Genomic DNA, 26,619 nt, shown 5'->3' on the forward strand with positions numbered 1-26,619 from the left:
AGCTAATTTAAATTTTATTTAATAAATTTCATGTCACATGACCAGACCTCTTTACTTCCTGTCTCAAACTTGCACAAGAGGAAGTCAATGTAATACTTTAATGAACAAATAAACGTAACTAAAATATTTTGTACAAATGTTCTTCAAATGGTTTGTACTGAAATATAATTTTATTCCTGCAAGCATCTTTTAATCGTAAGAAGAGTAAATGTGTCCATGGCAAGAATTGTTGCCGCTAGCGACAGAGGTGTACCTTCAGCAAATTTTTACTCTAGTAAAAGTAAAACGTATTTGCTAAAAAATGAAGTACAGAGTAACTGATCAAATTATCAATCATTTAATATTTAAAAATTACATGAATCAAAATATAAATTAAGTGGAAATTTTGGTATTTTAGGGACAAAGATGGCAATAATTCATGTAAGTAACAAAAATAACAAAATCAGCCAAAATAAATTTTTTTCAAATCAGTTTCTTTGAATAAAAAACTTAGGAAACTATAACAAAAACTGCAGGTGTGTGTTTAAGTCTGGTGAATGTTTTGGTTAAAACATGTTTGCTTTTCATTCAGTGGGAAGAAAATCCAGAAATTTTACTCAAGAGAAATAACACTTCATAATAAAACTACTCACAAGTAAAAAGTACAGTGTAGTAGAAATACTCCTAAAAGTACATTTTCTTTTTCAAAACAAGTTACTCAAGTGAATGTAGCTGGTAAATAAGTGTGGACAGTGCTAAGCTAGGTATCAAAGGTCAGGCTGTTTGTTTTATTCTTGTTTATTTGTCCCACACAGCTGAAAACTATTGTCTGTTTTAAATATTCTAAACCTGACAGAACCTCAAAATTATGTTTTCTATCAGTCAATCCTTCAGTTGAAAAAGATTTCTTAAATTTATTCCATACTGAGTGCAGGTGTTTCACATCTCTATCATCAGGTTGTTTATGGCAGGTTGAGCTCAAATCCAGCCCTAGAAAACCACTTTCCTAAAACATTTAGACGCTTCCTTCAACAACACACCTAAATGAAACCGCAGCAGTGGGTCAGTCAGCTCTGCAGAGGTCGTAACGAGTCGTTCATTTGATTCTGGTGTGTTGGAGGAACGATGCATCAGTCCGATGCGTTTTGTTATTTCATTAGATTTTGTTCATAACCTTGATCTAAACGTGGTGAAGGCCGTTTTCTTAACTTTAGACCTGGTGTTAAAACCAAACAACGGCATTTGTTTCACAAGAGTTTGAACGTGGTATATTTCAGAAACTGCTGATCATTATTGATGATTTTCCTGTACTATAAATTCTCCCAATAGCTATTGCGATAAACGACAATATTGCTGTTTTGAGACCATTTTAATGTAATGTAATGCTGATGGGATAATAATGTAAAATCACATTATCAGAGATCAATAATGTTTAAATTCTAATGAACATTTAACTCTGGAACTGGAAGACATTATAAATAATAAACAAAACAACAGAAACGACAAATAAAAAGCACTGAAGACTTTTATCACCCAGTTTTTGGTAGAAAGAGCAAAAAGAAAAATGATAAATTATGCAAATAGAAATTATTAAACTCGTTTTAACTTGGTGAATGATTGGTTTATTGTGACAGGCCTAAATTTTCTTCTATCTCAAGAGTTTAGGGGAAATTGTTGACAGAAAGATAAAATCTCCAGTGGAATAAAGGAAGCAGTAGTTTTAATAACCACTGGTTGCATCAACCTGCAGCAGCTGCACCAGGCGGCCATGTCACCTCGACGGAGGTTTCTGACACCCTGCTGATTATACTTTATGAAACATACGATACTGGTGAGGTGTACCTAATGAAGTGGCCGTGCGTGTGTGCTGTCCATTGATGAAACGCTTTGATCTGAAGTAGACCTCAGGCAGCTCAGAGCTGTAGCTCTCTGAAGTATGCCACTTATCTTTGATCAGAGTAGCAACAGGAGAGCGGCTCTTGACTCTGAAGAGCACAAGGACCATCCACATGTTTTCAAGTGTTTGTGCTGGTGAAGAGTCTATTACCCGTGAAGAGAAAGTAGATGTCCTCTGGGAAATCTGTTGTGGGTTTCAGAATAAATAGATTTGGATTTAAAACCTTTTAAAGGGACAGTATCATGTAAAATAATTTTTTTAGCTTTATATCATGTTATTAATTCCTTCAGACTAGCCAGCAGCAATTAGCAGACATCTTCTGAGCTCATTATAGGAGCCACTTCTCAGAGAAACGTCGTTAAAGGGTTAAGAGAGGAGCCATGTTGTGATGACTTCCTGAAGGCGGAGTTTCAGAAAGAGCAGGAGTTTCTTAAAGCAACAGAGACCCAATTTCAAGTCGATAAATTGCAGTGAAATTTATTTTGTCATCTTTGATATATAAATTTTTCTAACAACTGAAGGAAGCCTTGTTACTTGACTGTGCTACAAAACGGCACTTTGTGCCTGGAACACGCATAATACAGCCTTATTCGGTTTTAAATGAGAATAAATCTGGATTTATTTAGTTCTTTGCTCCATCGAACCTGCAAAATGGAACCTCTCCATTATCCCTTCGCTACATTTTATAACTTTTTGTGTCACAACTCAGAGTTATGCAATAAAGATGAGACAGGTGTGATTTCTCTGTTTTGTTTTGCCGTTGGGAACTTCCAGATCCCTGTCATACATTATTTTAGCATTATTAGGTTTAGTTTTCACTAATTAAGCTTCAGATTTTGTCATTGTTGCAGTAAAAACATATCTCGATCGCTGAGTGGGCTACTTCAGTGTTTTTCTCTTTAGAGATCCTGGTGTTTTTTTGTTCATGTGGCCAGTTTTCCAGTTTTAGAAATGTTAAAATGCAGAAACCAGACCTTTGCTGGATGTTTTGTGCATGGCAGCTGCTGCGTTTATAACCTTAAAGCAGCTACATCAGCAGGTCATGAGCACAACAGAGAGAGCTTTGATTTATTAATTTGTTTAGTTTTTAATAAGCTGCAGTTTGATACAAATTTCTGGCGCTCTGCTCCTAAATCTGCCCAGACGTTGTGTGGGAGGAATTGGAGCGGGACGAGTGTGTGGACACGAAAATCTCCTGGTTATCGTTGATAAACTACATCACAGTGCAGGCGCTGATCCGACTGCGTCATGATTAGTCAATGGAAACAAATTTAAGTTCTTGCCAGGTTAAAGTATAACTCAAGCTTTGCTGTTTTCATCCTGAGATTGAATACCTGCACTCTTTTAGGTTTTTCATCAAATTGTCTGGGTTTTTATCTGATCTAATGGGTTGGGATTTAGTGGTTTAGATATATATATATCTAATACTGAAACATAATTGTTTAGCACTGAATTGTATTAAATTAAACATTGATCCTATCATCTACAAAAGAAGCTACTATTAACAATTTCTATATGATATATGATTACCAAATACACAATTTTTCATCCTGTAGCTTTAAACGTTTTACAAACGTTTTCAGTATAAAATTTTATTCTTGCCTGTTTAGAGTGTAAAATATTTACTTATCCATTAGTTTTTGTTTTAATCAAGGACACAGATTTGTTGCATTGCAGCACTTTTTCATTGTTTGACAGAAATTTAACTCCCAGTGAAGTTTTGGTCAAAGTTGGTTGCATATTTTAACATCAGAGAATGCTTCCTGTTAATTAATATCTCATAATGTAGCACTAATGGTGGTTTATGGCAAAAAAAATCCTGGATAGGAATCAATCAGAGCAGATTTTAGGAAATAGATGTTGTTTTTTTAGAAACACCCTGAATCCCGTCCAGCAGAACAAACATGTCGGATGTAGTTTGGAGGATGGAGAAGCTCGTTTCCTCCCCTGCTGCGCTCAGCCATGGATGGGGTGGGGGGTCACCCAGACTTGTTTTCTGCTGTTTGTCCTCTGCAGGACTGGGAGGCGGAGAGCCACGACTGGTACTGCTTCGACTGCCACCTACCAGGCGACGTCCTGCCCTGCGACAACTGCTTCCGGGTCTATCACCTCAAATGTCTGTCGGAGGAGTGCAAACCCAGAGACGGAGGCTCCCACTGGCAGTGCGTCGTCTGCAGGGTAGGTGCTCTAATAATACAGATGCTTATTTGTTTTTATGTAAGTCATCCATGAAGCTGATTTCAATAAATTAATCAAATTTGTAAGGTGATTTACATCATTAAAAACATAAAAATAGTCACCAATTCAGAAACCAGTAATTAATGTTACATTTTGTGGAGTCAAAATCATCGATACACATCAAATATGTTGGTCAGTGTTTCATTTATTATGGTTCTAAAGCAACTCCAACCAAGCGGGTTTTTAGCCTTGATTTAAAGGACCTCAGTGTTTCGGCAGTTTTGCAGTTTTCTGGAAGTTTGTTCCACATTTGTTGTGCATAAAATCTGGATGTTGCTTCTCCATGTTTGGTTCTGGTTCTTTTTGCTGCCAAGTTGTTCAGTGATTTCTAAACTACCAGAAGTATTGAAGTCTGTTCTGTGAGCTACTGTCTGAGCCAGTGGAAGGTGATAATGTTTGGAAAAAAGTTATTAAAATATTGGAGCCGTCTTTTAAAGCCGACTTCTGTCCTTTTCCCTCCTTCAGGGAAGTAAAAAGAAGAACCTGAACAAACAGGAGATGGGTAAATACCTGCGCTTCATCATCCAGCGGATGAAAGAGAGGGTAAGAAATGCTAATATTCATAACTCTGTTGTCACAATATTCACACCACTGATGTCTTGCATATCAATGTTATTTTGTTCCTGAAGCTGGAAATGCAAAGTATAAAGAAAATTTTAGCTTTTTAGAAGTTATTTTCTGTTATTAGAAGTCTTTTAATGGATTTAATGATGACTGTCCTCTTAAACACCAGCAGTTTCACATTGATCTGTGGCTTTTAAATCAGATTTTTAGTTGTTAGATTACAAACAGGCTTATTAGATCTTAGAATTGGATGATTATGGCTTGAAAAATACAATCTCAGGTTTTTCACTTTCTGATTTTTAGCTATTTTTTCCTCTTCCTTTCTTTTTTAAAAAAGAAAATACAAATTACAGAAAATATATTTCAAAAATGTTTTTTTGTTTTTTTTACTTCAATCCTCCCTTCTGGGAGTTTCAAAATCTAACAAAAAGCAAGCTGTAAAACATCCTGACGTCACTCATTAAATCTTCGTAAACAGAAATGTTATTGCTTGACCTTATTAGATGTTTTATAAAGTGAATATTAGAAAGGTCAGACTAACTTAAACTGAGCATTTTATAGACTTTGGAAATGTGTTTCAAAGTCCAATATTAGGTAATTTATGTAAAAGATTTAATATGTGGAAACACTTTCCACAAGCAGCGTGTGAAAATGAAAATGCATTTTCTTGGTGGTGGTAATGGTAAGATCCAGCTGTTTTTCACTTGTTTTCTCTCCACTAACTTATGAATAAAACCCAGAAAATTTATTAGTTTAAACATTTCAGCTGGATTTAAATCTCTACTGCAGTGCAACTTCCAACAATAACTAACAGGTTGCCACCTGAATCAAGCTCAAACGTCCTTGTTTTGTTTCCACATTAGACTTCATTTTATTTCTCCCCTGTGAAGGAACATTGAAGCTCATCATTAACTCTCCTCTCCATTTCCTCCTCTTCGTTTTCCCCGTCGGCTCGCTCCGGCTCCTCTTTACGAGCTCACATTAAATCCTGTCTGTCCTTGCTCTCCGTTGCAGGCGGTGGATCTGAACAAAAAGGGCAAAGACACTAAACACCCCATGTACAAACGGCTGATCCACACCGCGCTGGACGTCTCCAACATCCACGAGGTAAAACTCCGCTCCCGATTTCACCATCTGATTGGTTTCTAATACAGATTAATCATCAAACAAACAAACAGGATTATTAAAAGATCAATACTTTAATGCTTATCAAACATTTTCCATTTTAAGAAGAAAAATAAAATCTCTGTATGAAGAGATTTAAAAAAGGCGATGAGTTTCTGTCATGGAGTCGAGAAATCTTTACTTTTGAGCCCTGAGATTTTTAACTTTTTTCTTCCTCTTCATGACACATTTTGTTGACTATAGTATAAAAAATACTGTAAATTTCCACAAGTTTGAATTCATTTTTAAAATAAGCAGCAATTCAGATAGTTATAGAAACAATAACAACCAAACGGCTGGTCGTGTTGGTGGGAGGGTTTCTGTCTGTAGTGTGGGTGAACTGGGTTTTTGGGTTCTGATCAGCGGAGCATCACAGCAGCAAACCTCTGCCAGAAATGTTGGCTTCCTGCCCAGACCTGTGTGGGTGTGTGTGTGTGTGTGTGTGTTAATAAGCACACTGGCCTCTCGTGAACCCCTCCATGTCGGTGATCGAACACACACAGTCGCACACCGTTCGTGTGAATGTTCCTCTCTGTGTCGGTTTTGTCTCCATGTGTTTCCTTCTGTTTCAGAATCTGACTGAAGGAAAATACAAAACCTTCGAGGAGTTCAAAGCTGACGCTCAGATGATCGTTCATAACACTGCCATCCTGTATGGAGGTGGGTCACACATTCACACTGCATTCTGATACCTCACAGATACTAAACATCGGCTATCGTTATGGCCGATAGCCGATGTTTACCGATGCTATGTACATTATAACCGCTCACAAATAGCTGAAACATGTGAATAAAAACATTTTTTTAAAGTATTTATTCTTTCCCAAGGAAGCAAATCTTACAAAACGTATGAAGACAACATCACAATGTTTTAGTGGTAGTTTCATCAAGCTTCATCTCTAAAAATGAAATCAGATCTTCTGAGTTTCACATCCTCCTCCAAACTTAACCACCATAAACAAAATTGTTCAGTCTTGTGATTGAGAATTATTATTCTTATATTTTGTATTATTTTTAATCTTTTTTACCTGCTGTTAATAAAATGGTCATAAAATATTTTGTTTCTTTTTGAAACTTCTTGAGGTATAATACTTGATCTCTAAATTAATGTCTCTAAAAAACTTTAACTGCCTATTTTTATAGTTTATAGGCCAAATAAACCTCAACATGCATTAATATGCTCAGAGAAGCCATCTTGGCGCTACCACAGAAGCTAATACCTGTAGTCTTCAGTTCAGCCAATCGGCTCCAAGGAAAGTAAATGCTGCTCCTGGATTGGTTGCTTTGCAAAAGCCAGCCAATAGCAGGACAAGTAGCATTAATGTTGGTATTAAAATTTCCCAGGATGAATTTTCTTTCAAGTATGTTAGATGAACTCTCAAACAAATCAGCGAATAATTTGGATTATTTTATAATCTTCACTGTAAAACTGCCGGTTGGAAAACAACAGATTAATTTTGAACACTTTAGCGGTTTGTCTCATTGTGTTTGTCGCAGTTCACAGCGACCAGGCGGAGATCGCGCGGCTGCTCTTTAGCGACACATGCCACGAGGTACGCTGGAGTTTCTCCTTCACGCTCAGAGCAGCGACACTTCAACGATCAGTGTCGATTTTAAAAATATATATATTTACATTAAACTTTTTTCTTTCTTGCCTCTTGTGTCTCTTGCAGTTGAATGAGTTGGTGTTGTGTAAGAACTGTTTCTACCTGTCGAACGCCCGGCCTGAAAACTGGTTCTGTTATCCCTGTGTGAGTAGAACCGAACCAAAGCCAATTGACTAACTATCACACAAATAACTGTACCAGGGCTGAACCAATGATTAATCAGATTATTTGTGGTGAATCGACTATTGAAATAACCAACCAATTTAGTAGCATTTTGATAATTGGAGTTTACAGACTCAAAAATGACCATTTACTGAAAAAGCAACATATTCAGAGCAGTAATTAAGCCAAAACATTTTAAGATAAAAACACTTTTATCTGTCGATATGTTTTACCCAAAACTCAAGTGGAATTTTTTTTATATTTACTTAGTTGGAATGTTAATGCAATTTAGGCATTTTTTAAAAACAAAATTAAATTTTTTTTTATTTATTTTCCATCTTTTAATGTAATTCAACTGTTGAATAGAAAAGACTTGAGTGAATTAATTAAAAAATTACACAATGTGTCTTTTTTATTTTTGTCTGATTAATCAGTTACTAAAATAATCGTTAGCTTGCAGCCTTACATAATACAAACTTAAAGTTCATGTTGTGCTGAATTTTTGTTATTCATACTTGAAAATGCTCGACTGCCTCAGATGCAGAGAAGCAGTTCTGAGGTTCTGAGGTTTTGAGGTTCTGTTTCTGTTTCCTCTGCAGACTCCGAGCCACGACCTGGTCTGGGCCAAGATGAAGGGCTTCGGCTACTGGCCCGCCAAAGTCCTGCAGAGGGAAGACAACCAGGTGGATGTGCGCTTCTTTGGCCACCAGCACCAGAGGTGAGAGCAGCTGACACACAGGGATTCACCCATCCAGCACCGATCCAGTGTTTCTGATGCCGATATCTGAGGTCTAGTATCGGCCGATATCTACCCGATTCAGAAAAACAGCTGAACTGACTTAAAGTTTTTCATTTAAAAAACACACAGCAATTATAGCCACACAAACACAAATACTGCTCTAAAAGCATTCCTATTTGTTTCACACTTCTTTTTAGAATTTGAATCCTAAATATAATTTAAGATGAAATATAAAGCATGACGTCACTCAGAGCACAAAGCATAGAAATAGACTGAATAGATCTTGGAACATTGTCACTGATACCTGATTTAAACTCTTTAAAATATCGAGATCGATACAGATCTTAATATCGGATCGGTTGATTCTCCAGCATTGTTTCCTCGTGTGGTTCCATTGATCCTTATGTGTTTGGTTCGGGTCCGGTCTGCAGAGCGTGGATCCCGTCGGAGAACATCCAGGACATCAAGGTGAGCGTCCAGCAGCTGCAGGTGAAGCGCAGCAACGGCTGGAAGAAGGCGTGCGAGGAGCTAGAGGTGTACCAGCGCTTCCTGAGGGAGGGCCGCTTCTGGAAGACAAAGATGGAGGACAGCCCTGCGCCGCACCAGCAGAACCAGAACCAGCGGAAGCAGCAGCAGGACGAGGAGGAAGACGAAGATGAGGTAGAGGAGGTAGAGGAGGAAGAAGAGGGCGAAGAGGAGGCGGCCAGCAGGAGGACGCAGAGACCGGAGCGGACGGACGAAGCCGAGTCCAGCATCTCGTCCACCAGCAACGAGCAGATCCGCCACGTGAGTCGGGTCACAGAAATAAATAGAACAATTACGATCAATATTTACCACACATAACTGCTGCTTACAAAAACAGTATTATTTCTGTTTTAATTGATTCTGGAGTCATAAATCCATTACCGTAAATAAATAAACACAAAATAAAGGGATTTTACACAATGACAAATTTTACTGGTCGATAAATTGTCAATAATTATGTCGAATGTTTTTCACAGTTAATTGTTGACAACCAAAACAGTATAAATTATGTTTTTATCTGATTTTGGAGTCATAGGTTAATTACTGTAATGAACTAAACAAATAAGGAATGCAGATTAATTTGATTCTGAATTGAACTGAATCTTGATTGGAAAGCAAAACAAATCCTGTTATCTGTAACAGGTCCAACAGCGCCACCTAGCGGTAAAACAACAGTACTTTTGGCAGAAAAACATCTATTATTTCTACTTTCTGTGGTTGCAGACATATTGGATGACATCCTATATTGTTGAGCTCAGCTCTGGACTATTTAACTGAGAATCATCGAAACTGAAAACGCCAGCAGAGTTGTAAACAATAAAAGTGTTAGTTTAACTTCTAATCTTATTGTTTGAGTTCAGTTTAGTTTATTTAGATTCCCAACAAGTCTCACTTAAAGAGATATAATCAAATTGACAGATTTAAGCCCAGCTATAATAAAATGCAGCCAAATTAATAGAATTTCAATGTGAAAAGAAGAAAATACTGTTTTTGTTTTTATTAAAAAGTTAACTGTGTTGTTGCTAGGCGTGAAACTATCCGTTGTGATAAAGAACTGAGTAAAAAACTGGGAAGAGCCCCAGACTCAGATCCGACTGGATGGACCATAATGCACCTTCTGTAGAATAATCTTGTTGATTTATGGGGGTTTTTTTTGTTGTAATTTTCAGTTGAAAAGCAGCCAGGAGCCCAAAGCGAAGAAAAGCCGCAGGACTCTAATTGTTGAACCCAAAGAGGAAGCCAGCGTAAGTCAGCAGATTGTTTGTTACAAACCGACTTACTGGATAATCTGAAAAGTTTTCAGAAGACTGGAAAAATAAAATCTGTGGTGGGGATTAAATATCCAACATGAACAGAGAATTTATTTAATTTTTATTAAGATACGACTCCATCAAGTCATTAAAATACATGTTAATGTTATTATTTCATCACAATCTTCAGGTGGAACCAGCATGTCAATAAATTAATTAATAGCATAATAATGTAAAATGAGCTGGATGATCACAAAATGTTTTGTTTTTTTTAAAGGGCAAATTTGGTTAGACTTCATAATCCATTATATTTGATAGATAAACAGACAGATCCAAACAAAAACAACATTACATAACACATAAAGTCACTTAAAAATTAATAACAAACTATTATTATTTCAGTTGTCTTTGGTTTTTATTTGCATTTTATTTATTCCTTTAGGTTTTTTTGTTAATTATTTTAATTTTTTTGGATATTTAAAATGTCTTCCAGTTCCGATGTTAATTGTTCATTAGAAATTAAAGTTTCCTGATATTTGAAATGAACAACTTTAAGCCATTTTCAATATATTAGTTTGATAATGACAATGTCTCAAAATGACAATATTTCAGTTTCGGGGACAAATTAATGTCCAGCAGATTGTTTAGCACCTTAATCGCAATTTAAAAGGAGATTATTACGGATTTTCAAAGAATGTTTTAGACTTTATAACTTATAAAGTTCAAAATCAAGACTTTAAAATAGAAGAACAAAAAGAAAACAGAAAAATGTGAAAGGTAGAAAAATAATGGAGTAAAACGCTGCTGGCCTGTCCCCGAGTTCTGCTCTATAACCGGACCGGGTCGCTCTTTCCAGGAGCCGGAGCCGGAGATGGAGGCGGTGAGCTCCAGCCAGGAGATCCCGGTGTTGTCGGCGCCGCCGCCGCCAGAGAAGCTGTCGGTGTCGACGCAGACCAAGAAGGCGAGCGGCGGCTCGCCACGCATGCTGCACCGCGGCACGCAGACCAACAGCGAGGGGCCCTGCCACAACATGTGCCACGAGAAATACAGCAAGGTGTTCGGCGAGGTCAAGGAGATGATGAAGGCCGACAACAAGAGGGAGACGGAGCGCGTCGTCAGGGAGGCGCTGGAGAAGGTCAGCTCGGTTCTGGAGCTCTCCCAGAAATAACCGATCGTTTCTTTCCTCTAAAAAACAGATTTCTGTGCTTCTCCTGCAGCTTCGGGCCGAGATGGAGGAGGAGAAACGTCAGGCGGTGAGCAAGGCCGTGGCCGGAGTCCAGGCGGAGATGGAGAGGAAGTGCAAACAGGTGAAGGAGAAGTGCAAAGAGGAGCTGGTGGAGGAGGTGAAGAAGCTGGTGGCCCAACACAAGCAGCTCATCTCCCAGACCAAGAAGAAGCAGTGGGTGAGTCAGTCTGACGGACGCTTGGTTCCGACAGAATCCTCCTCTGGTGTCCGCGCCGCCTTAAAACATCGTTAGGTTTTCAATATTGTCTTGGTAGGAATATTTAATCCTGTATATGTAGGATTTTTTTCTGTCAGGCAAAAGTTTGAGTCGAATCTTCATTGCGTTCTGTGATTTGAGGCTACCGCTAACTGCTAATGTAGCCGTGCTAGCTACTGAGCTAGCTTTTATAAGTGCTAATTTATCATTGGCTGGCTGGACGAAGTTTGTCTTCATTGCTGTTTTATTAAGGAAAACCTTTTTGAAGTTTTGGATCTACACTTTCTTTTCCAACAAAAAAAATCAAACTCCTTTATTTGATTAGAGCTGCAACTTATAAAATCTTTTTTTTATTTGTTGAAACTGTCACTATGTTATGATAGTTTATGAAAGAGATAATCTGAAAAATCAAGCTGCTCTGTCTTCTCAACCAATCAGAGCTTGGAGGCGGGTCTTAGCGCTGCCAATCACCCTCAATGTGGTGCTGCTCATCCTCCCTGCTTGCTCTCTGCTAAGCTGCAGCTAGCATAAGTGCTAGTTAGCATGGCCACCGTTCTCTGACATTAGCACATTTAGCAGCGATTACATGATGTTGATTGGCAGCGCTAAGCCCCTCCTCCTGGCTCTGATTGGTTGTTTTTGGTACATTTTTATAAAACTTACATGCTGCTCCTTTAACTAAAATGCTTCATTGTTTGTTGTCGAGCTGGTTAAATAAACAACTAAACGATGTGGATGTTTAATCATAAATAAACCACAGCCAACGGTGTTTTGTGCTCTGTTTTTTAGTGCTATAACTGTGAAGAGGAGGCCATGTACCACTGCTGCTGGAACACCTCCTACTGCTCCATCAAGTGTCAGCAGGAGCACTGGCACGCAGACCACAAACGAACCTGCCGCAGGAAGAGATGAACAAGCCCCGCCCCTCCTCGCACCTCATTGGCTCCCACCCTCAGTCAGTGAACAACACACACACATGCCCACACACACACACACACACACACACACACACACACACACACACACACACACACACACACACACACACACACACACACACACACACACACACACAGCGTTTCTCCCTGGGAACTGGTTGGACCGGATGTTTCTGCTGCGTGGCGAATGACTTGCTCCCGTTTTATTTAATGTAGCCATCGTTTTCTCTTCTTTTCTCCTGAATTGTGAAGTTTGCTCCACTGCAGAGATTTTTATGTTTTGTTGTTTTTTTTGTATGTTTTCTTTAATGAAACACTGATGTTGCGTCTATTTAAGTGAGCATTAATAGAAAACATTTTATGACCTGGATTTATAAAGAAAATTGTTTTTTTTTTCCTTACTGAATGAACTCTGCTTTCATCTGTAGCAACCTGAACTGTCAGTGGTTCGGCTTACAGACTTTAAAGTCATGTTAGGTCTTTTTTTTGTTTTCTATAAATCTATGGCGGTGGATGCACCTTTTTTATCATGTCTACCTAAAATTTTATTGTCCTCAATCATTCATTGGGAACAGGGTTAAAATGTCAACTTTTAAAGCCAGTTGACAAGTAAATCTTCCACTTACTGTAGATTAATATTATCATAAATGGTATAAATAATGCACCAGTTTGGCTTCTCTGCTGACTAGACTCTTTCTATGAGTCTGAAGATAAAGAAAAGGTTTAAAAGTTGCTCTAAATTTGGAGAATTTTATAAAAGTCGACTAATTCGTTTGTGAGTTTAACAATCTAAAATTGCCCGATTAATCCCCCTCTGCCCGGTTTGTTGAACCTACCTGAGAAGATCGGACACGTTGCCTGGACGATCAAATGTATATTTTTGCGAACGTCATCTGTGTCATTTTTCTCGTGGTGTGCGCTAGTTAAAGACTTTCTCGCTGCGTTCTGCTGTTGTTGGTGCCTGTTTTCCTTTCTGCCAGTGAGGCCAACATGCATGTCAATAGCTTCACCCTCTTTTTTTTTTTTTTTGTGGAAACAAGAAGAAAAATGAGGAGAGACGGACCGTTACGAAACTTTATGCAAACATGAGCGTTCAACATTTATCCCCTGCCTGAATTGGATGTGCTGGTATTTTAATACGGAAAAGAGGCAATGAAATTGCCAAACTCTGATCCTTTTTTTCTTATTTTAACTGATGATCAAGAGAAAAAAATCTACCTATTTAATTTTTCCTGTTGCCTTTTTCCTCACAGATTATTTAGGTTTTCATCAAATTTTATTTTATTTTTATATTTTTGGAAAAGACAATGAAACGTTTTGCATCGTGGACGGAAAGTTCTTCAGTTTCAGTTCCTGTTTGTTTTTCTGACTATGTTCTCATTGAATGTTAATTAAATGCGCAGAAACAATATTGTTGATGTTGTTTTCGGCATGGAAAAATAATGCAAGAGCCACAGCTGGTTAAAATTCAAATAAAATTTTGGATTTTATGTTCTCAGAATATTTGGCCAGAGTTCTCCTCAGGCTTTCAGAAAGTCCGACGACCCGCAGACTCGTCTTTCATCGTTGCACTACGTGTAAATACGTCAGTAAATCCCACTTTAAATCCACATTTCATTTCAGAGATCTTCCATGACTGTTAGTTCTAGTTTTGTACAATGTACAACGTTTGTCATATCAGCCATAGTGACGTTTATCTTGTTGCACCTTCATCAAGTCAAAATATTTCAGCTTTTTTTTTATTTTTTATTTTAAGTTGAATAAACGAGCCTGTCCTTCCAGACTCTCACCGTTTGCTGATGACAACATTTTGTTACACATTATACAACCTAATTTCTCCTCTGGTTTTTTTTATATTCGTCCATGCAGCTGTAACTTTTTTTTATTTTTTATTTCTTTTCATATGTGTTTGTAACCTTTTTGATGTCATTTCATTTTTTTTTTATTATTATTGCATGAAATCAAGTATGTGACTCCACTTCAGATCTGTTTTTATTCCGTTTTTTTTCCTCCCCGGATGTAAAGAGAAAATGTTTTTGCACTCATCTGAGAAATGCAGTACGTGGATTTTTATTTCCCAGGAAGGTTTCGAGCTAGAAGAAGTGAGTCGTTTAATCCAGACTTTACCTGCTCTTATTCCAGGGTATTTCTGTAAATATTACTGTGTGATTGCATTAATTCTCCTTGTACTCAAAGTACAAACACCAGGAATAAAGTCAGTGTGACGTCTCCTTTGTTTTCGCTTCTCATAGAACATGCTCTTCTGTTCTGTTCACATGTAAACTATCATTAATCACGGCAACGTTTTTTTATGCTCCCAACACTTTAGCTAGCAATATGTATATAAATATATTCTATGTGCTAACATGGGGGAAATAAATGTATCAATAAGTCAGTGTGATTCAGTTCTCCTTATTCTGTTGATTAATGGATTCATGATGAAAACGTGAAACCAGCTTCACCAGAAACAGTTTACCTGCCACAGTGGATGATGCTGATTTAAATATACAACGGCGTATGGAAGTGGGGGACAAAATGTTAATTTCTGCCAAAAAACTTAGAAAAAACAAGGAAAGGTTTGAGCCACAAAAGTGGAAAATTTACTAGAAAAAAGTCAGAATTTGAGTTTAATCTGAGATTTTCTACCAATAAAAGAAAATTTGAGTTTTAAAGGTTGAAAATGTTAAATTTTGAAACTCACAAAATTTCCAAATGTGAAATTTAAATTTTTGAAATTCAGAAATCTCCATGTTTTTTCTAGAAAATGAGTATTCGCAGCAAATGTTAGTCTTCCAAATAAATTTTGAGATTAATCTCAGAAATTCACTTGAAAAAAATAAAATTAGAATTTCAAAAGTTTAAAATGTTTAACTTTTGGAACACACCTTTTCAAAATGTTTACATTTTCAACTTGATTGAAAATTTCCTAAATTCTAAAATTTTTGAAACTCCAAAATGTTTTTTTCCTAGAAAATTTGTTAAATCTTAAAAGAAATTCTAACAAACTTTTGACTTTTCAAACTCAACAAGTTCCTTGTTTTTTTCTAGAAAATTTCTATTAACCTCAAAATCTGAGTTTTTCTAGCAAATGTTCTACTTTTCAAAGACATTTCACAAAAAGTGACAGCAAAAGTTTTGCTAGAAAAACATGTTTCTTGTTTTTTTTTCTAGAAGAATTGTGAGATTAATCTCAATTTGACATTTTGGCAGAAATTTACTCTTATTTATTTTTTTATCTGTAATGATACGCTGTCGTAGAACTGAGACGAATCTCTGCTTGGAGACAAAATGGCTCCCAGAGAAAATGAGAAACTGACACAAGTGATCAGGAAACTGTTTCTGGACAGAGAAATGGAGGAACATCAGCAGGACGGGAAACGATTCCAGGTGAGAACTCTGTTTTCTAAAGAAACTGCTTCATTTACTGTAAGGTATTCTGTTGCTTTGGTCTGTTCTGATGAAGGAACTCGTCTGAAATATCAAGTTCTCCATTTAATTATGGAGGACTGATCCTGCCAAAACTGACAATAAATATAAACTTTAATTTATCAAATGATTAATGGCTTATTGCGACAGACTGAGGCTTGATGTTGACCAATAGGAGAGAAGCTGACTGAATTCCTGCCCATATTCTCCTTCCGTATGTGTCAGTTTATGTACAGTCAAAATAAAAGAGAAAGTAAATTGGTGTGTTAAAAAGTGTCACCAAACCAATAAAATGATACTAATAAATGATGGGAAAATTTTGAAATTTCTTAATTAAATAAAATGTGACAGAAAATTGAAAAAAAAAGTATTATATACAGAATAAAAATAAAATTGAAAATTAATAAAGTTGAACAAGAAAACTATTCATTTATGTTACACCATAATGAATTAGTTGAAATGTATTCACTTTATTAAGCCATTTAATACTGGATTTATTGCTAATTTTGGCCATATTAGTCCTCCATATTTACTGCTTCTCGCCTCTATTCAGCTCTGAAACTTTTCCACATTTTGTGGCATCACATAACTGCTAATATCAAAATAAAAGAACTTCCTGTTCTGTTAATTTCTGAAGGTCAACAGATTTTATATACTTTTTGTTTTGTTTCTTACTTTGTAATTTATACCTTAAATTTGAAAATCTTTACTATTTAAAACCAACAAAGATTTTAAATGTGGATTTATATTTCTAAAGGGCTAAATTGTACATTTGATAAAGTTTTAAAATAGCAGCAGACCTTAGCGTATTGTTCTGCAACAGATTAAGTTTCAAACTATCAGAAGATTTAATATGAATCATCAAATGCTCATCTAATAATTGGGATGGATGGAGCTAAATTAGTGACAAAAATCTGTTTTGCCTAGATTCCTTGCAAAGTGATCTATTTTAGTGTTGCAACTAATTATTTGAGTAAGCTATGATTTAATGCAACAGGATGTTGCATTTTTATTAGAGTGACACTTTTTAAATCAAAATACTAAAATAATGAAACTTTTTTTTTTTTACCGTTAGTGTGATTATTCTCAAATTATTGTTTAAAAAAATATTTTCTGGTTTATTACAGCCTTCTTGTCTGGTTTAAATAAACAAGAACAGCATTTAAATTTGTGTCAAAATTGTTGAAATGTTTATTTAAATGAAAGACATGACATCAACACAACGTTTGAAACTTTAGAAAAAAAACTTGACGTACATTTCCTGAAATGAATAAAGAGAAAAGGTGAAGAAAGTGCTTTGTTTTTTTTTTTAAAGAAACATTCTCTGTAGCTCTTTAATGAGTTAAAGGGTCTCTGATAAAACGCTTTGATTTCTACTTATGACATCACTGTTTGAGTCTTGAACCGCCGCATGGAAAAATATGACGGCTCCTCTGTTCCGTATTTACAGCTAGAGATCCAGAAACGAGGCCGACTCCGCTGCTGCTGGTCCGTCTGAACTGGGACCAGTTTCATCCCAGTCAAGGTGAGTAAAAACATCTCCACTTAAAGTTTATTAAACAAGTTCGCTCACAATTCTTAGGATTATCAGCAGTCTTAATGGAGAAAGTTTTACTCTGAAATGAATTAATCTGCAGCTATTCATGTCTTAGCTACTCTTCAAAATGGGAAATATTAGAGCACAGATTATCTTACTGAGGCAGATTTGGCCAGGAAGTACTAAATTAGCCAATTTATTAATTAAATTATTGGCTTGTAAAGTATTTTTGTTTTAATTTACCAAAATAAAGTGAATCTGAATCTGCAGTGGAAATTATCTACTAGAAAAGTTTTGGACCAAAATAAATAAAATATTTCCGGAGGATAAAAAAAACAATAAGTAAACCTAAATTATTGATTTTCTATAAAATCGTGCTGCTGAATGCAAGATTAATTCATTAGAAGGTTTAGATGGTTATTTAAGAAAAAGACTGCGTGTAATACTGCTGGTCACCACAAGAGGGCAGCAACGGCATTGATCAGAAACGTTAGTTTGTGTTTAGGGGAAACTTTTTGCCTCAAATCTGATTTTCCCCTCATCCTATCGCTTTAGATTTAAAGATGTAGTTCTGTTTCATTTCCAAAAACTTGATTTTGAACCCAAAAGTGCAATTAATAAGATTTAGAGGATTTAACAAGCTCTTAAAGTCAGTAAGTTGAAAATTTGGACTTTCCTTTTGGAAACTGGATACATTTCAGACTGAACTGCAGCATCGCAAATCAACCTGCTTTCCTCTGAGATATTAACCTTCATCTGCAATATAATCTATCATCATATATTTGTGTTTTTTTTATTATAATATGCTTAAGTCTGCGTCACTCGAGATAATACAATTTATTTTTATATTAGCAAATATTCAAGAGCAAAAACTTGAATCATAGACTTCTAAAAGAGAAAATAAATTAAATCGGTTTCTTTTTGTACATACTTACACGATACGAGCTGTTTGCGGATAGTAACCGGAGTTAAAGGCTGCGCCTGTGTGGATTTGAGCACCTGGTGAAACGGACTGGCTGGTCGGTTAAAAAAAATTAAAATCCTAGGTGAAATGAACGTACCTCCTGGTAAACCCTTTACCCCCCGCCCTCATATCAAAACATACCCCACACTTTAATGGCTGTAAAAACACAAAATATTTCAGGGTTTTTTTGTGTGTAAATATCATTTTCAAAAAAATAAGCCAGGACCTTTCTGACATTTAAAAATAACAGAGCGCCAGATGTTGCTGCAGAAGCCAGAAACCAGCTTCCCTTTTCCGAGGAAACTAAAAGTGCCTGCAAGACGAAGCGCAGGGCTAACTTCAGTTTGTTTCCCTCAGTTTTCAAGTCTGTTCCTCCCTCCCTCCACCAGGGGGCGCTACATGTTGTAGGCCACGTAGATGGGGTCGAGCTGGTCGGCCAGGAAGCCGTCGCGAAGGTGCATGCGCTGCTTTTCGCCGCGGGAGTTGATGGGAATGACGCCGATGTCGACGACCACGACAACGCCGACGATCAGGTAGTGCTCCTCCAGAACCACGTTGGTGACCAGTGGAACCAGGTCCAGAGCCTCGTGCTCCGAGCCGTCCAGCTCCACCACCACCACCAGCAGGTTGGTCCACGTGAACACCGCGCTGCAAGAACAAAAATGTAGACATTAACCTCAGAAATTTCTAGAAAAACTTTGAAAATTGCACAAAAAAACTCATAAATATTGAAAATCTTAGAATTTTTTTAGAAAAACGAACATTTCTGAGTTACAAGAATAAAATATTTGCCAGAAGAACTAAAAAAAATTTAAATTAATCCCAGATTTTTCTAGAAAAAATCCCAAACTCAAAAAATTGCACAAATAAAACTCAGAAATATTCAGATTAATCTTAGAAAAAATATCAAAAGCTAAGTTACAAAACTAAAACATTTGTGAGAAAAACATTTGGAATTTTTTAGGTAAATCTGAGAATTTTTCTTGAATAAAGTTGAAAACTTTGTAAATCTTTTGAAAGTCAAAAACTTTTGAAACCTGGAAAATGTTTTCTAGAAAAGATGTGAAATTAATCTCAAAATTTCTGCTTTTCCTTGCAACTTTTCAAACTCGGAAATTCTTTCTACAAAATTTCCACTTTTGTCAGGTCGGGACTCGAACCTGTGACGTCCGCGTCGAGGACTAAGGCCTCCATGTCTGGGTTGTGCTGACCCCCTGCACCCCCAAGCATTCAAAATTTCAGATTTTTTTTCACACAAATTTTCAACTCTTGTATCGCAGCAATTTCCTAATTTTTGGTGGAAATGTACTCCGGTTTTTTTCTATGGATAACGGATCCAGTTTTCCTGAACGGTGAGTCATTTCTCCATGCAGAGTAGGCTAGAACTTCCAGAAAACTGCAAAACTGCTGAAACACTGAGCTCCGTCGAATCAAAGCTTCAGCCCTCCTGTTTAGAGCTGAAGTCGATTATTAGTGAGTGGAACATTGATCACAATATTTGGTAAACTGATCACCACTCTGTGATGCTCTTGTGCGTCCGGATGACGGAGGTCTCGATGTCGATGGGGTGGTAGCGCATCCCCCTCAGCTCCATGGCTTCCTCCAGAGCGCCGACCACATACAGAGCGTCATGCCGCTCTGCACACACACAAACACACACACACACTGGTAGGACGCCATGATTTCTGCCACGCGTGTTCAGTTCAATTCTAAGGCATTTTTTAAAAAATTATTAGTTTTTCCCCACATTTTAACACCATAAATACTTTTGGAGTTAAGAAATAGAATTAAAATAAGAAAAAAATGAATTTTTTAAAATAATAAAACAGTTTACTTCGACTTCAGGATGTAAATAAAAAACAGAAACGTGGAGTGAAAATTGTGGATAACACAAGAAATTCAGGCCACCATTTTGGAAGAATTTCAGATATTTAAAAAAGAAAAACAAATCAATAATTATCGTTTGCTTTTCCAGTGAGGAGACGCCTCTGAAGGTTAGTAGCCTTACCTCCGCTGGCGTCGGTGAGCTCGGTCCGCCGCAGGAAGCCCAGGTATCCGGTCCGGGCCCAAACCGTCTGAGTGTCGCCGAAGCTGAGCCTGGAGCTGAAATGGTCCGACTGCAGAACTTCGTCTCCGTAGACGGTGAAGTAACCGCTGGCGTTGTGGCCGCTGTGCACCCAAATCTACAAACAAACACAACGATGGTTGGAGGCGGGCTCAGGGAGACCAACAGCCAATCAAAAGGCTCCATTTGCTAGATTTGAAACTACGGATTTAATTCAGATAATAAGACAAATTCCTCGTTTCTCCTTTAGCCATTTCTAAAGTTACACAAATAATTTCAGATTTAAGAGGGAAAAAATGGTTGTTCTTTTTAATCAGTAATATTTCCACCCTGTTATTTAATTTTTTATAAATGTCACAACTTCAAGTTAAATATCGGGTTAATATGAAAATTTACTTGGCAAAAACCCAGAAGTGGACTATCAAAATAAAAGCCGTGAACCTGTATAAACTTTTATTTTGGTAGTCTACTTCCCATTAAATATATAATGATAGTTTGGAGCTAAATATGTTAAGATATCAATATTTAAGATTTAGTACAATCTTGGCTTAATTACTGCTCAGTTTATCTTCTTTAACAAAACAAATGACCTTTTCTGAGTCCGTATAATCCAAATAATGATTAAATTACTACTTAAATAAATGGCTGTTATTTCATTAATCAGTTAATTATGATTAATCGTTTTAGAACAGTGATCCAAAGTTCACCAAAAAGTCCTGTGATTGTCTTTAAACAGGCTGTTTATGCATAAAAACTCCTCATTACGGCTGAATTAAAACTATTATTTTGCTGTTTTCCCCTCAGTGAAAAACAAAGTCATAATTTTAAGTTTTAAATCTAAAAATAAACGAACTCTGACCTCTCCCAGGTGCGACTCCCCCATCGGCCCTTTGGTCTCCGGGTTGGCGATGATGATCCGAACTCCAGGCAGGATCTGCTCATTTAAATAAATCAATACACAGATCATCGGTTTGTTTCTAATAATAATAAATGAGTTTTTATTTAATAAGGTAATAAAGAGCGTACCTTCCCAGACTCCATCAGTGGTAAACTGTGTGGCGAACCCCGCTCCACTAACCTGACCCTGGACAGCAAAATTAATAACAAAAATCATTCATTATTCCATATATTTCTGACTGGGACACATCTTATAAGTCTTAAAAATATCAAAATGTGACAATTGGAGAATAAAAAATGCCTCAGCAAACAGAACTATATGCTAAAAGTGACAAAACTTTCAACTATTTTTATGGTTTTAAAATCTTTTTTGAGTCGTTTTGACTGAAAAAGACGACGGTTGCGTGTCGCTGAATGGAGACGGTTCTGGGAACAGATTATTTCAATCAGTTTCCGGAAACCTCAGTTTCTAAAATTAAATCCAAAATGCAGGGTGAAAGTAACGGTTCTGACCCCTGAGAGGAAATAAAAACCGACAGAAGTGGTTCCTCAGATTAAAAACAAACAAGCGGCGCGTCTCGGAAGAACCGGGCCCGTTTAAATCAACAGTGATTACATGTAATCACACCCTGACGGACGACCAGCAGAGCTTCGCTCACTGCTGTGGCTGGAAGTCAGCAGGTTTTCAGTCTGCTGGACGATGAAGAACATTTTACTGTTTCTTATTCGTAACTTCAGCAAATTTCTCTGACATGCTGGATTATCAACCTCTGGACCAAATCCAGACAGATTACATCTTATTAACCTCTTACTGCAAAAAAACTAAATCTTACCAAGTATTTTTGGTTCAGTTTCTGGTGCAAATATCTTAGTGCACTAAAAATAACTTAGAAGTAACTTTTCAGCAAGTTACAGGAGCTTGTTTTAAGATAGTAATTCCTTAATATTGATTTAAAAAATCCACTTAGGAAGTAAAATATCTTGTTAAAAGAAAAAAAATCTACTTTTTCTTTAATATTAAGGAGTTACTTACTTAAAACAAGCTCATATCTTGCTGAACAGTTGCTTGTAAGTTAGTTTTGACTTATTTAATGCGTATTAAGATATTTGCAGTACAACTTAGACAACTTAGACAACTTGTGTTTTTGCAGAGTTTCTCCAGCTGCTTTAAACTGAATACAAACCAAATCCATTTATTTCCATTTTTCATTCTTAATGAGCCAATTCCCATCTTTTCACCTCCAAAGAAATTCAGGTTTGTTCCACTTCCTGATGTGGAACTAAATCAGATTTGCATCAGATAGTTCTCAAAGTTTGCAGTCCAAACGGTCTTGTTGTATTTCATCCAACTTTTACATCATTGACGTGCGTCATAATTTTGCACCAGAAGAAGCCAGACGCTGTAAACCTGGATTTAAATAATGGGTAAATTTGCAATTATGAAATTATGAATAAAGGCTGAGTCAGTGAACTCATCACAGTCGCACCAGTTTTAGTCCCAACTACGAATCTAAACAGACTTTAAACAGGCTTTGTTCTTACCAGTTTCCTTCGTCTGGTTCTGATCTGGTGACGATCTCATCACTCTGAATAACTTTATAATCGATCGATTTCATAAGCCATTCACACAGAAGTTGCATTCAATTAGTGATATTAACAAACATGCAGAAGAAATTGGATTTTAGCAGAAAACAGAAGGAATTGAGCCTCAAGACTTCAAGACTGTGTGGCCATAGCTAAAGGGAACGGACGTTTCTGGACATTTAGTTTGTTTTTTCATTTCTGAGACACTTTCCAGTCTGTCTGGTGGCTCTTGTTGAACTTTTTAAACATCCTGAATTGTTTCTTAATGCAGCTCAAATTTGTTAATGATCCAAAAATAATGTTGAGCAGCAATTCCCTGCAAAGCCAGGATAGCTGTTCACTTTTCCTTATGACACAACCACTGCTAGCACAACAAGATGTCTCCTTGTAGCCATCAGGCTGCTGTTTATTTAGATCGATTGGATGATTACAGCTCATCTTCACCTGAAGTCACCGGTTTATAAAAACTTTGAACTGATTTTTTATGCAAAATATACATTTTAACAATTAAAATGTTTAAAAACGAGTGCTACAATGCAAGGAGATATTGCTACATTTCCCTGCAGGGTGCCTCTGTTGGTTTCTCTTAAAAATCTGAACGCTTTCTTCCTCTGAAATCATAACGCTCAGACTGAAACTCTCTCCCTGAACTAATCCAAGTTTTATGTTAGTCTGTGGCTCAACTTAAAACCAGCCAGCAAACATTTCATCATCTCAAAGAAACTTTCAGCTCCCAGTTTTTACTGTCTCACCAGAGCCGAGGAGAACATTTCTCGTTTTTTATTTGTTTTCAGCGTTGCAGTCTCTTATTCCCAAACACTCGGCTGAATCGCAGTAATAAACTTTACAACTGAAGACGTCCTGCAGAACGGCTGCAGGATCCCTCCGGACCGCAGGCCGACGCTTTATGGGAGCAGAATGTAAGAAACGGCGGCGTGAGCAGAAAGACAAGCAGCTGAGAGCGTAAATCAAACACGGCTCATTCTGAGATAAAGGCAGATTTATCCAGAAATAAACACATGAATATAAACGACTCGTAATTCCTAGCAAATATATTAAATTACATATTTATAAACATTCAGCAGCCACTTTATTTGGTATATCGGCTCCAAAAAAGTTAAAAAGAGTCAAAACAACTGGATCCATTAAGTTATCTATACATGAGATTTAACTTTGTGAGTAATGTTCTACATTCATATGGTGGAAAGATTATTATTTTAAAACTATTTATTCCTTATTTTTTAAGGCAATAAATGGTTTTGCAGGGCGGTGACTGCCCGGCGCAGCATCATGGCGCCACAAACGGAAATATTGTTCTTGAAAATCCATCTGAAATTGGCTTCTTCAGGACGCCACTGACTCAAAACATTTTATTTCATTAAAATGCAAAAAGTAGCTGCAATTAATCATATTTTGTGAATTTAATGATATTTACTGAGGCTCTTGTGGAACAAAAGTGGTGAAAATAGTTTTAATTGAATATCAATAAATGAAATTTATCATAAGGATAAAACGTAATTCTAACCGTGACAAGGATTTTTTTTAACAATAAAACTACATTTATGGTCAAGTGATGAGTTTGGTTAAATTCTGTTTAAAGTTTTTGTTTGAGACACTAAAAAGGGGTAAAATATTTAATTTAGCTTTAATGTATATATAAAAAAAGGGCTTAAAAGTCTATAAAATATTTACGTGAATTTATTAAAGCTCAATATATTTAATATTGTAGACAAATAGTCTATTGAGTCAGAATATTTGTTTATTTACAACCGATTTAAAAATGCTTTTAAACTTGAGAAATTTTAGACTATATTGAACAGGTGATCTATTTTTGTTTTCTTATTTATCTAAATTCCTGATAAATGTAATAAGTTAAAAATAAAATGGTTAAATTAAATTTGAGTTGTTTTTGTTGTGTATGATTGGAATGTGATATTGAATTGTATCGATCACAAATTGAGAAATGTCTAAACAAATCGATATAAATTAATAATTGTGATGAAACAGGTGATTTGCACCCATATTTAGAACAAGAAACTAGAAATAATCAAATATTGAACCAAAGGATGAAGACTTTGTCTAAATGTTGGTCAAAAAATCAGGTAAAGAAATTCTCACCTGTCGTGTCGTAACGCTCTCATATCTACGAACACAGTGGTGGGGTCGGGTCCTGATGTTCCCTGAAAAACAAAAAACAGTCAAATTAACCTGTAGCAACAGAAAAATCTCACAAAATACTATCATACAACCACACACCAAAAACTACTACTGCTACTTCCTCCCAGTGGATGCATTCATGTGAGGTTTCTGTCCACCGGATCAGTGGAAGGTGGAAGGTGACAGAGCAAAACAAGCAAAAAATAAAATACATACGGCACTGTAAAACGTGATTCCACTGAACCGACATGCAAACAAAAGGCCTCAATTAAAGAGGGAAGAAATAGAGGAAAGTAAAGGGTGATAACTGTGACTGAAAAGCAACCAACTTCATTTGTTTTTCAAATTTGGATTAATTAAAGTTTGGAGAGAAAATGGAGATAGAGGAAAAAATAAAGACCAACAACTTTGATTTCTTTCTGTTGAGAATCCATCACCTGACAGAAAACCACGATGCTAATCCTTCATTTCCACTTTGTCAAGCTACATTAGCACCATGTTAGCTTCAAGATTTTACCACAAAATGAGAATTTATTTACATTTTTTGGATTTTGCCAGTAAATTACACACACAATAGAGGCACAGCAGGGTGTTTTGTTCTTAAAACTGGTACCAAGTCACACCAGAAAAATCTAAATCTTCATCGTTACTTGGAAGCTAACATTGCTAGCTAGCTAAGCTCTAAGGTTATATTGGTAAATAAATGCTGCTTCCAGACTAAACAAGAAGAAACTTCAACATGGTTGTTTTCATCATTCATTCAAATGTTTCTGCAGAAAGTGTGAAAAATAAGACATTTCCTTCAGATCCATGTTAATTTTTGACCTAAAGTCGGCTGGAATAGGATTGTGCTGACAAACCCGGTGCTGTTCTCAGGCAGGGGAGGTTGATGGAGGTTCCCTACCTGGTCGGCCAGCTTTCCCAGCCTGTGAGGCTGCAGCAGCAGAGAGGCAGGGCCAGGAGGAAACGAAAGAGGAAGCAAAGGAAGTAAAGAAGGAGGGAGGACGGAGACAGAACAAAGAATGAGAGATGAAGGTGGGGTTATGCTTCAAAAGAAGAGGGAGGAGGAAAGTCAAAATGCAAACTCAAAAGCAACAAAACAAGCAGTTAGATTTTAAAAAGGTGGTTCAGTAGGATGTTAGTCTTTCAAAGTGGAAAAGCTGCATTTTTAATCCGTTTCTCATTTATTCACTTAAATTGTGCTAAACAGCAACAGCTGGAGGTAACAGCTAAATCTATGGTTTCCAGTTTACCTGAAAAGTTCCTATAAAAAAGTGTAAAATTTTTCTCTTGATGTTTTTACATATTAATAGGCTGTAAGTCACAGCTGAATGTGTCAGGAATGATCAGCTTGAAATGGACGAATGGATGGAGCTGAACAGAGAAACATGGAAGAGAAGCTGAATGTGATACAAGATCGATCTGGAAGAGTCTGGAAAAGTGGAATTTATCTGATCTGAATTTAGGATCTTTAAGGTTTGAAT

At 36.7% G+C, this 26,619-nt stretch overlaps 2 protein-coding genes across 11 annotated transcripts in view; one reads left to right on the top strand and one right to left on the bottom strand.

Annotated features, from left to right (window-relative positions):
* zmynd11 (zinc finger MYND-type containing 11) overlaps nucleotides 1-14,900 on the top strand; it is a 26,862-nt gene extending 11,962 nt beyond the window's left edge. For both annotated transcript variants that reach the window (XM_005796587.2, XM_023334956.1), the window contains 12 exons: nucleotides 3,893-4,054; nucleotides 4,580-4,657; nucleotides 5,693-5,785; nucleotides 6,415-6,502; nucleotides 7,340-7,395; nucleotides 7,516-7,593; nucleotides 8,211-8,329; nucleotides 8,782-9,136; nucleotides 10,045-10,119; nucleotides 10,982-11,260; nucleotides 11,343-11,528; nucleotides 12,357-14,900. In XM_005796587.2, coding sequence (XP_005796644.1) covers nucleotides 3,893-4,054; nucleotides 4,580-4,657; nucleotides 5,693-5,785; nucleotides 6,415-6,502; nucleotides 7,340-7,395; nucleotides 7,516-7,593; nucleotides 8,211-8,329; nucleotides 8,782-9,136; nucleotides 10,045-10,119; nucleotides 10,982-11,260; nucleotides 11,343-11,528; nucleotides 12,357-12,479 — 1,692 coding nt within the window. In that variant the 3' untranslated portion in view covers nucleotides 12,480-14,900. The remainder of the gene's footprint in view (nucleotides 1-3,892; nucleotides 4,055-4,579; nucleotides 4,658-5,692; nucleotides 5,786-6,414; nucleotides 6,503-7,339; nucleotides 7,396-7,515; nucleotides 7,594-8,210; nucleotides 8,330-8,781; nucleotides 9,137-10,044; nucleotides 10,120-10,981; nucleotides 11,261-11,342; nucleotides 11,529-12,356) is intronic.
* A 2,198-nt stretch (nucleotides 14,901-17,098) lies between these two features.
* The window catches only part of dip2c (disco interacting protein 2 homolog C), a 162,300-nt gene continuing 152,779 nt past the window's right edge, over nucleotides 17,099-26,619 (bottom strand). For 7 of the 9 annotated variants that reach the window (XM_023334751.1, XM_023334753.1, XM_023334747.1 and 4 more), the window contains 7 exons: nucleotides 26,040-26,069; nucleotides 25,097-25,158; nucleotides 21,524-21,581; nucleotides 21,357-21,431; nucleotides 20,441-20,615; nucleotides 19,947-20,070; nucleotides 17,099-19,080 (listed from right to left, as the gene is read on the bottom strand). In XM_023334751.1, coding sequence (XP_023190519.1) covers nucleotides 18,828-19,080; nucleotides 19,947-20,070; nucleotides 20,441-20,615; nucleotides 21,357-21,431; nucleotides 21,524-21,581; nucleotides 25,097-25,158; nucleotides 26,040-26,069 — 777 coding nt within the window. In that variant the 3' untranslated portion in view covers nucleotides 17,099-18,827. The remainder of the gene's footprint in view (nucleotides 19,081-19,946; nucleotides 20,071-20,440; nucleotides 20,616-21,356; nucleotides 21,432-21,523; nucleotides 21,582-25,096; nucleotides 25,159-26,039; nucleotides 26,070-26,619) is intronic. The other 2 variants (XM_023334749.1, XM_023334748.1) reach the window with 1 other exon arrangement.

This window comes from Xiphophorus maculatus, chromosome 6 (genome assembly GCF_002775205.1).
Source record: "Xiphophorus maculatus strain JP 163 A chromosome 6, X_maculatus-5.0-male, whole genome shotgun sequence".
Taxonomy (NCBI): Eukaryota; Metazoa; Chordata; class Actinopteri; order Cyprinodontiformes; family Poeciliidae; genus Xiphophorus; species Xiphophorus maculatus.